We start from the raw sequence: 15,947 nt of genomic DNA on the forward strand, positions 1-15,947 counted from the left end.
TAAGTTTCTCTCAGTGACTTCAATTAGAAGATAAAGAAGGAAAGAAAGAGGGCAGGGGGGGAGTGAAGGGAGAAACTACAAGTGTTGAAGATGCACAAGAAAGAATTTAAATCTTGGGGCTAAATTAGTTCCACATGCCTCTGATGGGCACTAAATTACAACATAAAAGAGAAAGACTTTTATGAAAGATTTTACTGTCTCGGATCAATCACTTCAAGTCAGGGAGTGCCAGTGACATCTCTTTGTCCTTCCCCCAAGTCTTCTGAATCAAGGAGGCCACAGTCTTTTGGTCTTTATCACTTTTGTAATGAGTAATGGCCACGTGTTTTGGAGTTCAAAAAAAACCCTGGACTGATTAGAGAGAGGAAAAAGAAACAAATCTGATCCAGGGGTTTGGCACATCTGGAAGTGAAAGCTGCATGGAGCAGTTCTCTCAGATTTGTTTTTACTCTTAGCCATGCATCTATTTGCAATGCAGAAAGTATTTCTCCTTCACATGTACAAAAGGTCCCACAGCTCTGTCATTCCAGTTATAGTACAAAGGATGGGAGAAAGAGTGCAGGGGATGGGGGGACAAACTAACACTGTCAACCGACATCCCAATAAAGAACTTAATGTACTGATTCAAAGGCTTCACCTCTTATTTCTTCCCTTTTAAGCATAAAATCAGTAAGTTCTTTCTTAAAGGCAGACCATCTTAAGCAAACTGATTAAAATTGTTTTCCTGCGATTATACTTTTCTAACGTGACCACATTATGCTAATTGTACACAGATGGGTTGATTGTTTCCCTGTTTTGCATCAACTTGACTCACAGCAGAGTTTATGTGAAAGGTTGTGGCCTTCACTGGATATTTTGCAATGACATTCCACAAGATGGCCAATATTCCAAGTGTTTGCTGCAGTTAGACATCACTTTCAAGGAAACTGTTTGATGCTTCCCAGACCACTCTTGTATCTCAATGTTACACCAAAGTAGTAAGCATTTAGGAATCTTTATTTCTCTTTATGTTGTATGTGGTAACACGTATCTCAGCAAAAAGTGTCTAACCTTTGACAATTATCCAGTGACAATGCAGCTCTTGCCCTCACTCTCACTCACACTCCTTCCCTCAAACACTCAACCCCTCCTTCCTTCACTCCCTCACTCTCAACTCCCTCCCTCACAACCCCCTTCCTCACTTAGCTCCCTCCCTCACACTCATCCCTCCCTCACACACACCTTCACTCTCAACTCCCTCCCTCACTCTCAACCTCCCTCACACTCCTTCACTCGCTCCCTCCCTCTCAACCCCCTCCCTCACACACTCCTTCACTCCCTCCCTCTCAACCCCCTCCCTCACACACTCCTTCACTCCCTCCCTCTCAACCCCCTCCCTCACACACTCCTTCACTCCCTCCCTCTCAACCCCCTCCCTCACACACTCCACTCCCTCAATCTCAACCCCCTCCCTCACACACTCCACTCCCTCCCTCTCAACCCCCTCCCTCACACACTCCTTCACTCCCTCAATCTCAACCCCCTCCCTCACACTCCACTCCCTCCCTCTCAACCCCCTCCCTCACACACTCCTTCAATCCCTCCCTCCCTCTCAACCCCCTCCCTCACACTCACAAAATAAGTACAATGAACCAAATCCACCCTACAGCATCGTTACAAGATGCATAAGACACAGCTGTCTGCTGGTAAAACAGTTCCAAGTGAGCTTGGGGAGTGCCTGATCCACATTAGCCCCCGATTCTTCATGCTATAATGATTTAAACAATACCTGCATCAAGCTGATCGCCTCCCCTATTTCTGCCCCCCCCCCCCCCCCCGGTTCCAGTCACACGTGAATCCTCCGCGGTCAGGAAACGCGCCACCTACCCCTCTGCCCATTGAAAGCAAGTTTCACTGATGTCTAACCGGTGGCAGATGCATGCGAGCAGAGGGAACATTAAACGTCCACCGACAATAAACAGTGCGGTGTTAACCCTCTCGGGACCACGGTCTTACCTGAAACATTTGCCATCGACTGGCCGTCCCGAGTTGGCGGCCCGGGACCCCTGGTCGCCCAGCCCCGCTCCGGAGGGGGGCTTCTTGTCCCGGATCTCGGGGCAGATCCACTCCTCCTCCTCGTTCAGCGTCGGTAAGTAACCACAAACCACTTGTATTCGGGCTAGCTCAGAGTTGCCGACAAACAGAGGGTTCTCCCCACCGGTCCTGACGTACTGAAGGTAGATGTCTGAGGTCAGGAACATCTGGTAGCAGTTTTCTTCCATCGCGGTCTGGATCTCGGTTTGCGCCTGGTCAAACATCGCCGAGTCGATCTGCTGCTTCCTGATGGTGTCTCTGATGTAGCATTTGGTGGCCGCCTTCAGCTGCCTGGACACGGCGCTGTTCTCCACGTACCGCTTGTGGATTGCCCTGGCCACTCTCAGGGTCTTGGGGTCGGCCACGTCCATCTGCCTGAAGCCATTGCAGGCAAACCAGAAATCCAGCGTGTCCACGCGTTCCTCCCTCTCCAGGAAGGCGCGGAAGAGATGCGCCCCGTCCTGATCGGCCAGCAGCGAGTGCAGGGACTTGGTCCAGCGGCTGAGCGCCGAGTCGGGGGACGCGCTGCCCTCGGGCTCGCCTAGCTCGTCGTCCTCTCTCCTGGGGGCCGAGGTGACAGCCTGTTCCTTCAGGCTGTGGCCCTTACTGGGGTTGTGGGGTTGGCATCTCTCCCCTTCCTCCCCCGGCACCGGCGGCCGGGGAGCATCTGCCCTGAAGGCAGACACCACAGCAGCGGCGCTCATCGCTCGGAGGCGAGGCTGGAGCCTCTCTCTCTCTGCTCTCTCTCTCTCTCTGCAAAGCTTTCAGTCAGCGGGGGATGACACGGCCGTCTTCTGTCTGCAATAGAAAGTATCGATTTAATGAAACCTGACTTCAAACAGGATGAGCACCGAAAAAACACACACAGAGCAAGCCAGCCTATTTAATCTCATCTTTTGTCCGTGTGTTTTTGGTGCCAGTATTATCTCCCGAAGTTAAACAAAAGCATATAAAAATGTCTTGAAAGTTACTGAAATGTAAAGGAGGAAAAAAAAGTTCTGGCTCTCGATAAAAACTCTTTCCCAAAGTTTTGTGTGTAAGATACAAATCTGACCTGAATATCAGGAGTTGGACCCAGTTTGGATTGCACAGATGAAACCAATTGTACAAGACTTTCTGCATCTTGGACTCCCCCCGTGGTATCAACAACACCCCCCCCCCACTTCCTCTCCCCCCCCCACCAGCCGGGGCTTCGTCATAAATTATAAACGCCTTCTGCCCCCCCAGTAGAACAAAACGTTTCAGATCCCTTCTCACCCCCCCCCCCCCCAACAACGCTAACATCAGAGAAATGCAAAACCCGTCCTTATGGAGGAGACAACCCGGAACTTTGATCGTCCCGAACCTCCCCCCATCCCACACACACGCAGGCGGAGGTGTGTGCTATTCACGGCTACAACTTCACTCCAAAGTATAAATAATGAAAACTGATGGTGGCAGATCACGGAGACAGATCCGGGCTCGGTGTCAGGGGTGAAGCGAGCTCTCGGCCTGTTCCGGCATCACCATTGGATTTCAAAGGGAACGAATGTCTCACCCTCTTTGCTCGCAACGTTATAGTCGGAGCCATTGAGAGCGCCCCACTTTCTCTTCCCCCCCCCCGCCCCTTTCCTCACCCCTTCTCTGGGATCCTGTGTCACCCTCTCCCTACAACCATTCCACCCCTCTCCGAGGGGGCAGCAGACAGTTCCGGGGGGGGGGGGAAGCGGTAGAACCGTAAAATAAAAAGGCAGCCCCTCTCGTTAATGCATTTTAGCGACACCCCTTCCCCCTCCTCTCCCCACAAACCCACACCTCGCTCGGATCGGCCGCCAGTTCCCCGTCTCCCGGACTCTCCCCACCACGGCCCATTCAAACCGCTTCTCCCAGTTCAAAGGAATGTCAAGCCAACATCAAAAGGCGCCGCGAAGGCCACGAACAACAACGCACACAGACTCACAACTTACCATAAATCCATCCTGCGCCTCCCAAACAGACGATTCCTTCCTTTCTTTTTGTCAGAAAAAAAAGCAAGAATTTATTTTGCAGCGAGTGTGCGTAAAGCGAGTCGCGGTGGGGATTTTCGTTGGTCCTCTCATTCACGTAAAGCGTGTTCCCTCTCGTCCCCCTGAAGCTCCTTCCTCCTCGGTTCCTCCTGTAGCAATCGCCAGTTTACCCTTCACTCCGTGACTCCGCGCTCCAAATGTCCCCCCGGCTATTCCAACACACATACAGAAATCTGGAGGTGCGGTCTAAGTGCCGACATCAAAGAGATCGGCCGATCAGCGAATCCAGCAAGAGAGATAGCGAGCAAAGGAGCAGGCAGCGTCCCGACAGACACCGCCACGGGCGCAGGCAGCCCGGCTGGTAGGGAACTGCCTTCCAAAACACGGTCCGCCACTCCGGCAATTAACACCCGCGAGCTTCTGCCCGCCGCCGTGCCATGGATTTATAAACTTCCCAGGACCTTATCAAAGGGAATCCGTCCTCAGCCAACTCCCTGGGGGTGGAGACGTCAGTAGTGACTAATGTACCGCCCCAATCGCATTATCTCTGCGCCGCACAGTTGCATCATAAACTTTCATTGCTCGCTACAATGTGAATTGGCATAAGGCAAGGCCACTTCGAGCCCTCCTCACCACTTTTTCATGTTGTGTCTCGTCGCCCAGCCGCTGGACCGGACTCCTTAAAAGTTTTACCCGGTTTTGCAGTTATGCGCGCAACGTGTGCCTGTCCTTTTAAAAAAAATATAAAACTGCATTTTCAAACTCCGTCACAGGCGCAGAAACTCGGACCGCTAAGATCGAGGGGCCTTGTGCAGGGAAGCGACTTAAAGCGTGTCGGACCATTGAAAACTTTTGAAGTGCTGCATCGGGTTACTTTACTGCATGAATAATCTCGCCCCATATTTACAAATGGAAAAATAAATTAATCGCAACACCTTTCCACAATCAACAATTACAAATGCACCTTCGCAGTGAACAGCAACTTCGATCTTTCCTACAGTGTAAACATTAAAAACTTTGATTGAAATGGCATCCAGGCAGTTTTGCATTGTTAAAACGCGGATCTGCATATCAAAGTTTGCATAAAAAGTTAATCATTTTCTTTCTTTTTGTTTTCAGGATAATGTCAGAGAACCTCACATGAAAACCAACTGTACAAATCGTATTACAAACCAAAGAATTAAGAAGTCTGTTTTTCAAAAGTAATTGTTGCCTTTGATGCAGGACTGGCGCGTTTAAAAGGCACCCTGACTTCAAATGCACCGAAAGTTTGAGACATTGCTGCCAATGATTCCAGACTTTTCTGATACCTGACCACCACCAGCCTCAATATATCAACAAGGGGTCACAATGTAAATAAGGCTCTGAGCTGCGGTCCAAGCCTTAAGAGTACAAAAATGACATTGTAGGCTATAAAACTGGAAGAATCAGTAAAATAATCATCTAAACAGAGGTTTTTAAAATGTGTAATCAATAGTGATCTAATTTAAAATAAAATAATAACTGAAGCCAGTAATTTATTGGTCGAGGTAATTTTAGAATCAGGGAACACTTTGCACTGCTTTGAAGCAGAAGTTTTAATGTCTGTCACATGGACTTTATTAGGCTGATTGTATTTTTTATCTCTACTGTCGCTATCAGTTGCAGATTCTAATAGCATGCTGATCTTGCACGTAGCCTTTATTGAAAAGTTGACCAAATGCAAGTTTGCAAAGCTGAATTCTAAACTCTACAGGACCTCCGGAACTTCTGTGGATTCAGGCCTTTGGAAATACAAAACTTTCTGCAACTGAAACCCGGTCCGTGCATTTTCCCTGAAACAATGCTAAAGGTTCAACATTGGAGGTGTTCTCTGCACGGATAAGGCGATAGCCCAGTTTCTGATTGCTGCACAGCAGTGGGAAGCGAGACGCTGTCCCTTTAAAATGATTATCTGTGTGAGATCGGAAGTGGTTGGTGAGGGAAAAAGCTTCTCTTGGTAAACAGCAGCGCTCTCTTGGAAAGACAACCAATCAAACATTAACTAACCAGCCCAGATTTACAGCCAGTACCATCAGGAGAGGCCCTGTAATCACAATGCAAATACTCCTATTCATGCATAACCTTTCATTCTGCCGACTTTCCCTAGATTAAAAGAGCGCACATTCTTTGGTCTCTTGTGGGTTGGGTAGGGAGGGGGAAGAGAGGAGGGGCTGGCTGCAGCCGCCAGGGGAAGCGCTCTAGGCGGTAGAAGCGTGAAATCGAGGCCGCTGCCTTCAACTGCAACTTTCCAGGCCCGGGGTTGAGTCACGCTATGGATTTGCTCACAACTGCTTCGGAACACAAGTCCAACTTCATTAACTCAAGTTATTACACATACAACACGCTAAGGACGTTTAGCATTGTTATTACTTTGAACATATTTCATGGTAACATTCAGATGTTAATGGTGCACATGTATAAATACACCGCCTATAGTCCCACCATTTTCTGAATAACTTCCAACTTTGAAAAATTATTCTTTTGTTATAGAATCCCAGGTAATGACACTCCCGATTCTCCCCAGCCCCCCAAAATATCAAATAAAATGTTTTTATTGAAGCAATTATTAGCACCCTTGGGCAATACTTTTGCAAACGTTTTTGTACCTGATTTCTTTCACAGTAAAACTGTTGTGATATATAATGAAAGCAAGAGAGCCTTAAAGAATACAGTGCATCACCAGGTAACACCAGGACACCGCCAATACTGGTGGTTTCACACTAAGAGTGGTGGGCTTGTCTGCAGGCAAATTGTGAGGAAGCTTAGTCAGTGGATTTACCATGCCTGTTGAAACAAGTTTCCAAATCACCCTTCAGTCAACAATTATTCCTCTGAAGTCCTTGGGGGTAAAGTGGTAGCTTTACGTGGGGGTGTGGGTGTGATAAGCTATCTGCCCCAGTACAGGACTTACACAGGAAACGACCACATTTACTGCAGTGAGATCCTCACTGAGAGCTCTGTAAAATAATTGGTTATGAATTGCTCTAATGTAAGGGAGTTAACAGGTCTTTCAAGGTTCCGACAGCAGTTTTCAATATCCGAACTGGAGCATTATTTTTCTTTATCCAATTCTTTCTTGAATGCACAACCCACTTGGATATGGCTGCATGGGGGACATCAGAGCCAGATCTTGTCCTTAATCAACATCCCACCATAACTCAGAAGTTCATTAATCAGAGATCAGGACACTTGAATTATTTCATCTCTCTCCTGCCTCCCCTGCCACCTCCATTCTTCCTTCCCCAACCACCCCCCCCCCCCCCCCCCCCAACCACCACCTCATGAGCTCCAGCCTTTCATTTACCTCTCAGCTGGTATTAACCAACTCAGCAATGACTGGACCTGTCTGGCCTGTACAGTTGACCATGACAGTATGCATAACCTTATCCATGAAGCTTCTGAGGTGGCTCCATAATGAAAATGGTAAGCATTGGCTCTACCGACAATATGAAGCAAATTAAACCCCCTTCTTTGCAAGGTGGAAGTGAAAAGCTCACAAACAACCTGGCAAGTTACTGGAACAAAAAAAAACTGCAGATGCTGGAAATCCAAAACAAAGGCAGAAAGTGCTGGAAACACCCAGCAGGTCAGGCAGCATCTATGGGAGAGGAACACAGCCAATTCAGGTCAATGGCTCTTCATCAGAACTGGGAAAGTGAGAAGTGTGTGTGACATTGCCTCGATGGGGAGGGGTGGAGACGACCGAGGGAATGTCTGTGACAGGGTGCAGAGCAATGCTTTCAAGGAAACTTTCCAGCTGCTTCGCTGGAAGACTGTGAGGCAGTAATTCACTTGCCACTCTTACAATTCAGTGCACCACATTGAGTGTTCACAGTGTGGCCTCCTCCACACTGAAGAAACTGATCGCAGGTTGGGAGTCTGCTTTGGAGCACACCTCTGTTCAGTCTACAGGTCAACCCAGAGCTTCCAGTCACCTGTTGCTTTAATTCTCCACCCCACTCCCACTCTGAACACCCTTCCTACATTACTCCAATGATGCCCAATGTAAGCTTGAGGGACAACACCTTGGACATGTTCAAGTCTTCAGGACTTGACAGTGAATTCAATATTTCAGTTAACCTCTTTATTCCTCTCGACCTGTTTCAATTTGTTTCTTTCTCTTCTTCTGTTCTCAACTGCCAATTTTAAAGTTACCTTGCCCATTTTGGTCAGCACTCTGTCACAGACAATCCCTCTGATCTCTCCACCCCTGCCTCGGTGAAGGCAGCATCTGTCTTCAAAGATCCCCACCATCCAGGCCATGCCATCTTCTCACAGCTACCATCAGGCAGGAGGTACAGAAGCCTGAAGTTCCAGTATAGCAACACCATGACCACTTTACACTACAATGGACTTTGTTTTGTTTTGTTCTAATTGTGTCCTTTCTTGTAAAAAATTGTGTATAATTTATGTTTTTCTTGTGAATGCTGCTGATTTGATGCTATGTGCCTGTGGTGCTGCTGCAAGCGAGTTTTTCATTGCACCTGTGTACACATTTACTCGTGCATTTAACAATAAACTTGGCTTTGACTTTGCAACTTAAAACACACCAGTCATATCACTTTTCCAGTTTTAATGAAAGCTCCTTGATCTGAAATGCCAGCTGTTTCTTTCCCCACAGATGCTGCCTGACCTGTTGAGAGCATCTAACATTCTTTATTTTCGACTGGTAAGTCAGTTTGCTCAACTCATTTTTCATTTTTGGACCTGGGTTCAACTCCAACTTTAACAGATCTTATGAAAGATACTTCTCAATCTGTCATGAAAGAAGGAGAAGAAAGCCTTTCCATGCAATCTTTTTTGACCTCAGAACAACCTGAAGAACTTTACAACCAACAAAATCTCTTTTTGAAATGTAGATAGAAAACGTTGCAGGCAATTTCCCCACAGCTAACTCCCACAAATAGCAATGGGATAATAACCAGATAATGTTTTTTTTCAAGTGTTGAATGAGAGATGAACATTGGGCAGGACACCTGAGAGAACTCTCCACTTTCCTTCAAAATAGGTCATGGAAACCTCTGCTCCCACCTCCGACCATTGAGCACTACCTCAGCTCAGCATTGGGAATGCTGGGCTCCATTTTCTGCTCAAGTCTCTGCACAGGTAAGACAACAGCTCAAAACTCCTTTCAATTTGGGATGAAGTTGGCAAACTGCCAAAAGTGGCTACAAGGAAGGTCAGAGTGGGAGCCGTCAGCTCTGCTAGATTGGGTGGTGGGTGGAAGTTATTAGAAGGTTTGGCATAAGGCAGTACAGTTTAGATGAAAGTACAATTTTACCCTTGTGTATGTGTTTCCAGGATGTGTTTAACAGTAATATATTTCAATGCCCAATTAAAGATTAAAATGAAATTTTGCCCAATCCCAGATGATCTGACCAAGGTAGCCACTGTCAGCTTTTTCCAAAAGTTGTTTTTGATCACCTTTAGTAGTTTAGTTCAGATTTCCAGCATCAGTTTTGTCTTTGCTTTTGTAGTTTAGTGGTATTGTTCAGAACTTCTATAGGCATGTGTGGGACTTGAAATTTCCTGGATTTTGGAAGGGTATACCATCCTTCATGGTACAGGATGAACGTGTGCTTGCATGCATCCACAAGCTCACCTTCTGCATGTGATGACTGGATGATTACAGGGGTGGGAATGAAGTCTCCTACATCACAACCTTCACCCTGCCTTTCACCTGTGCGTAGCACCCTGAGAATCTCTCACAGCCTAAGATAGAGTGCCAGGAAAGCAGTGGTTTGGATCAGCAGACAAAGGGATATGAGATCAAATTTACCTGTTTCATTAAAATTAATTAATATTTTACTTTCAAAAGAAAAATAAGACGTGCACTTACATTTCGCAAACCTCATCCCTAAAGAGAGGAGGTTTTTAAAACTGTGGTCACTCTTGTGATGTGTGAAATGAAGGAGCCAACTTGTGCACACCACACACTCAGACACAGGAGTATGGTTATAGCAAGATCATTGATTTGTAGTGATGTTGGCTGAGAGATTACTCTGGGCCTGGAGTGAACTCCTCCACTCCTTGTACTGTGGGTGACTCTGAGTGTGGAAATGGTGAGCAGCCACACTGTGGTCTGGAGGATGGTGGGGATCACAAGCTGTGCTGCTCCCCATGGTGTTGCTGAGGAGCCCCTGGTACCTGCTCTTCCCTGTTTGAGTTGTAATAAGATCATCTCCTTTTACAAAGCAGAGAGTTTTGAGGAGTCAGGGTGGATTCCAAAAGAATTGCAGCGATTTTTAGATTTTTGGACATTAGTGGAATCAAGAGATATGGGTTGTTGCAGGAAAGTGGGGCTGAGGTAAATGATCAGCCATGACCTCACTGAACGGCCGAGCAGGCATAATGGGCTGAATGGCCTCTTCCTCCTTCTATTTCTTCAGTTGTTTTAACTATAATGGGACAAAAATACATTCTTGCTACCTGGGCCTCAATGACATCTCCATTCACCTTTGAGAAAGTTTTCATTTTGAACTCCTGTGGTCCTAATGGTGAAGTTATATCTACAAGGTCATGAAGGGTTTCAGAATTTTGAACGATTCATGATAAGGCACTGATCGGTAACCTCCATGTCAGAATAGTGTGTGCTCATCATTTTTAGTGGTGGAGGCAGATTATTCATTGAAGCCTTGGCGAGTTGCTGCTGTGTGATCTGTAGATAATACATAGTGCAGGCACGGTATCCTCTGACTGTGGGGGTAAGGATTATTGAAGGCAATTCAAGTGGACTCCTTTGTCCTGTATAGAATTGGGAACTTTGAGTGTTGCTGGAGCTGAACTCATCCTGGCAAATGGAGAACATTTCATTACAGAACTGAATTGCACCTTACAGGTGATGGAGAGGGATTTGGAAAGTCAAGGGATGAGTCACCGCTACTGAATACCCAGCCATTGACCTGATCTTGTAAACATGGTATTTATGTAGCTGATTCAGTTGAGTTTTTGATCAAAGACGATACCAAGGCTGTTGATGATGGGGTATTCACTGATGATTATGCAGCAGAGTATCAAAGAGCAGTAACTAAATACTCTCTTATGAACATGGTCAGTGTCTGGCATCTGTGTGGCATCAAGGTTACTTGCCACTTACCAGCACAGGGTCAGATGTTAATCCTGGTCTTGGTGCAAGTAGGTGTGAAGTCGTTCATCACCTGAGGAACTGCAAATGAGCTGTACTGTGCAATTTTCAGCAAACAACTCTCCTCTGACATGCTGGAGGGAAGATCATTGATGAAGCAGCTAAAGGCTTGGGAGTTTCTAAGCCAGTGCACTTGAAAATTATTCCCTGAGTTCACTAGGTTCATGTAGATTGAATCTGAGCCCAGAAGGAGAATGTTCTCCTTATAATGAGTAACCACTGACTCTACTGTGGACTTGCAGTTGTTCGGTTGGGATCCTTACAGGTGGTGACTGGTTTCTGAGCATTTGAGAGATCTGGCTGAACAAAACATACACACATTAACATCCTTCCCTACAAAGCACTGATTTCAAACCTCATCTCTCACACTGCAACCTCCTGTCCTATTTTCCAGCCTAAATCTTACACCTTTATCCACTGCTAGCTTCTCCTTCTGCACAGTTTTCAGACTCATCTCTAAGTCAGAATGGTGAGGGCTGAAGTCCCATCCTGGAGAATTGAGATCCTAAGCTAGGCTGATGGTTCACTGCAGAACTGAGGAAGCTGAAGGCTTTTCTTGGATGAGGCATTGACCCAGGGTCCCAAACATTCTTTTGGATGGATGTAGAAGCTCACAAGTTATATTACAAGAGCAGACGAGTTACCTCTGGTGTCCTGACCAATATTCAACCAACACTGTCTATACTTCAAATTTCCTTAATAGGCTATAAAATTCTTAGAAACTTCTCGAGGTTGTGAAAAGCACAATATGAATGCAAGCTCCACATGTACCTTTGCAACATGAAATTGTCATCAAAAAAACTCTTTTCAATCCCAAAACACGCAGCTATGGCTTCAGTCATGCAGCCCAGACTACGTTCTCAGCTCCCACTGGGTCCCCCCGCACCCCCTTATTAAGCACACATTGTTAAGCACACATCCACTATCAGCCCACTTATTTGCACAAAAGCTGGTCAGGTAATGCGTTGGTGTACATTTGATGTAAGAGTGTAAGTTTCTTTCCTTGTGGATATCGTTATTGGTGAGTGTTGGTGCCATTGTTGCCAAGTGTCCATGGGTTTGCTGGTGGATTTACTGGTCTATATCTCAGAGAGGAAATGTTTGCAGTAATTATAGGGAGTTGTCCCTGCTATCTGCCACAGACACAGCCCTCCTCCATTGTTGCTTCCCCTTGGTTGAAGAGCTCCTCCCAGGGTCACACTGAGGATTCCATCCAAAGCACATGACCTTCAGAAATTCTGGAAACAAGCAGAGAGCAGCACCACCCTTGTACACGGACTTGCAAAAACTTTGAGTCTGTCAGGCAAGAGGGATCATGGAGAATTCTTCTCAAATTTGACATTCTTCAGAAGTTCATTATCATTCTATGAATATTACATGTAAGGTGTAAACATCACCAATCGCTTGTCCTGGTCCAACCATGTAGACGCCATGGCCAAGAAATCACACCAAGCGCCTCCATTTCCTCAGAAGGCTAAGGAAATTTGGCATGTCCCCATTGACCCTCCCCAAATTTTCTAGATGCACCACTGAAAGCATCCTATGCAGACTGCTCTGCCCAAGACCTCAAGAACTTGCAGAGAGTTGTGGACACAGCTCAGTTCATCATGAAAACCAGCCTCCCCTCCATGGACTCTACACTTCTCGCTACCTCGGTAAAGTAGCCAGTGTAATCGAAGACCCCACTCACACTGGATATTCTCTCTTCTCCACCCTCCCATTGGGCAGAAGATATAAAAGCTTGAAAACACGTCCCACCAGGCTCAAGGACAACTTCTATCCCACTGTTATAAGACTCTTAAACAGACTCCTTGTACGTTAAAGATGAACTCTTGACCTCACAATCTGGTCATGGCCTTTGCACCTTATTGTCTACCTGCACTGCACTTTCTCTGTAACTGTAATCATAACACTATATTCTGCATTCTGTTATTGCTTTTCCCTTGTACTGCATTTAGTCCATATTCCTCTAAACCTTTCCTATCCATGAACCTGTTGCAATGTCTTTTAAACATTGTAATTGTACATGAGTGCCAGTGCGTTTACTGGTGCAGAAGGGGGTCTTTCTGGTGCATGGACATGTGTTTGATGGTTACTTTACTGGTGCACATTGTTGGTTTTTATGCTGTATATTGGTATGGTAATGGCCATGTTGGTGAGTTTCAGTGAGCTTTAAAGGGGTAAGGCTGGTGAGTGCTGGAACGTGCTTGTGAATTTCCCTTTATACAACATTGAGTTTCTTGGCATTTGTCGTCTATCAATGGGCTTTGCTGGTAGATTTCAGAAGCAGAGTTTTATCCTGGTGTTTGCCTCACTTAGGAGATTACAAAGCTGCGGGAGTTGGGGGGGGCAGGGGAGCAGCAAGTGTCAGCTGGCTCTTTCTTATCAACTTTGTATGAAGTAACAACGTATTCAAATATAATGCAGCAATTATTTCTGTGATACAAACAGGAAAACAGATGGTTTAAACCATCTAAATATAATTAGTACAATGTTGGAAGGGAGAAACATCTTGGAGAAATGTTTTTCAGGTCATGCTGGTGAAGGTGAGGAGGTTGGGGGAGGGAAGGTAGGGAGATGGTGGAGGGTGGTCAGGGGTTGGTAGGGAGAAGTTGACATGCCTGGCAATTAAGTGAAGACACTGTGGCTGGAGTTGTGTCCGGACGCTTGTTTGAAAGCCATTGATCAGTTTCTCTGTCAATTACTTTCCTGGTCATTCTTTCACCTTGAAGGTTAAACTCCTTTGCTCACTGCCTGTGACCGTAAACGACCTCTCCTTTTGAAGTGATTATCCCTTTATCTATGGTGCCGTCGAGGATAGTGTGGAATTTTGTGGAAAATGAAAGCTGAAGGTGCAAAAAATTCTGCTAAAGACTGTTAAAAATATATATAAGCAGCCTTGCCTGCAGTTGTAGTGCCATGACCAATAGGAGACAATCTACAATTTTCTAATGATCACGAAAAAAAAGGAATGACAATAATTTAGCAGTAATGAGAGAAGACATAAATACAGTTGTCAGAGTCTCACCCGAGGCCCAATGGAAAGTAGCCTTTTAAGCCAAAAGAGATACAATTAGAGTGTAAAGAATAGCCCTTTGATGTTGGCTTGGAAGTAAAAGGAACACTCTTGGTTAAAAAACGGCTTTCTGTCCAGTAACTTTGGTTACAGACCATTAATAAGATCACTTTGAAGAGCTGGTGTCTTGCTAATCTGCCAATGTAAAATGTTAATGTTACTACACTGGGAAGAGCCCAAATCTAAAGGTCACAGAGTTGCAGCTGTTCCAAAGCAACTTCTTAGGGATAAACCTCTTTATATTAGCAATTACTTTAGGTTTAAGGTTTCCTTTTAAGATACTAGAAAAATTAATTGGCATGTCATTGAATGGACTTAAATCTGAGAATTTTAAAAATGTTTGCTTTTGTTGAACTTCACCACCCGATTCTCCACTCTCAGCTGTTAGAATCCTTCCTACCATTTGAGAAACAAGGAGGTGACCAGAACAGAAGATAAATCTGTGAGAGGTAGGTGCTTTGGCCCATCGTTCCATTGAAACCTATAATTTCCTCATCACAGTATCTACTTGGCAATCAGCATCTCATTGTTTACTGACTGTTGGGAATGTTTTCACAGTTGCTACCTCGAATGAACAAGTTGGTACAAGTATAAAGAGAAAAGTGGACAGTACTTAGACTTTCAGCCTTATCCTTTAAACTTCTACCTCTGATCGTAAACACAGTAGCCAAGTCACATATCACAACATCCTTTCCAACTGCAGCCACCCGAGTTTTGGGTCGAGGGTTGTAGGAGATGTAACTGTTTCAAAGTGGATTATTCCTCCCTTTTTACCAACTGCAGTGCAATGCCTGGATTTAGAACAAAGTTAGGGACAAACATTCATGGGGCAATTTCAAACCATCTTCAATTCATGTTCCTCAGTGTGAGGTGACTTTTGGAATGGGTTGTTCGATAAGTGATCTCACATTATTAGCAAAGGACTTTAAAGAAGCTGGGTCCTTATTGGAAAACTCTGGCTTCCTGTTCAATCCCTATTCTTATCCCATCACCACCGGTGGCTGTGTCTTCCTTCAGCTGCCTGGGCCCTGAGCTCATGATTCCCTCCCGTAACCTCTTCACTTCACATTCCTTTAAGACTCTAACCTCAAGTCACATATCCTAATTTTTTAAAAAATACAGCTCAGTATAAAAGTTTGTCTGATGACACTCTTTCTTTGCGTCATTTATTATTATTGGCTGTTATTATTAAAAAGGAAAATTACTAAAAGGAATTATTACGAATATTTGTGCTGGGTTCCAATCGCCTAATAATTGTATTCACTGAATTGTAACATATGGAACAGATATTAAAAATGCAAAAAGCAAATAAAAACTCCTGTGTACACAAAAGGGAATAAAACCAAATTGCAAACCCAACAATTTTAATTTACATAGCATGGTTAATGTTGCAAAACACACAAAGGCATTCCCAGAAAGGTTTTCAAACAAAATTTGATGCTGAGACACTAACTCAGGGCAGATTGGTAGGTTTGAACAGCATTGTGAAGGAAGGAAGAGAGATGGAGAAAGGTAGCAAGGAATCTCCAGAGCTTTGGGCCTCAGTCACTGAGGGAACGACCCCCAGCGGTGGAGCGAGTAAGCTGGAGATATTCAAGAGGTAGGAACTGAAGGAGAGATATAGTGCAGAATGATAAGGTTGGAGGTT

The 15,947-nt window shown here is 45.3% G+C and overlaps 1 protein-coding gene across 5 annotated transcripts in view; it reads right to left on the bottom strand.

The window, feature by feature from the left end:
- Positions 1–15,947, bottom strand: part of axin2 (axin 2 (conductin, axil)) — a 63,310-nt gene that overhangs the window by 31,883 nt on the left and 15,480 nt on the right. For 2 of the 5 annotated variants that reach the window (XM_052032689.1, XM_052032685.1), the window contains exons 2-3: positions 4,020–4,552; positions 1,996–2,871 (exon numbers count right to left, since the gene is read on the bottom strand). In XM_052032689.1, coding sequence (XP_051888649.1) covers positions 1,996–2,777 — 782 coding nt within the window. In that variant the 5' untranslated portion in view covers positions 2,778–2,871; positions 4,020–4,552. Of the gene's footprint in view, positions 1–1,995; positions 2,872–3,867; positions 3,895–4,019; positions 4,553–15,947 lie in introns of those variants that run through there. The other 3 variants (XM_052032686.1, XM_052032687.1, XM_052032688.1) reach the window with 2 other exon arrangements.

The sequence above is a fragment of the Pristis pectinata genome, chromosome 18 (assembly GCF_009764475.1).
Source record: "Pristis pectinata isolate sPriPec2 chromosome 18, sPriPec2.1.pri, whole genome shotgun sequence".
NCBI classification, from domain to species: domain Eukaryota; kingdom Metazoa; phylum Chordata; class Chondrichthyes; order Rhinopristiformes; family Pristidae; genus Pristis; species Pristis pectinata.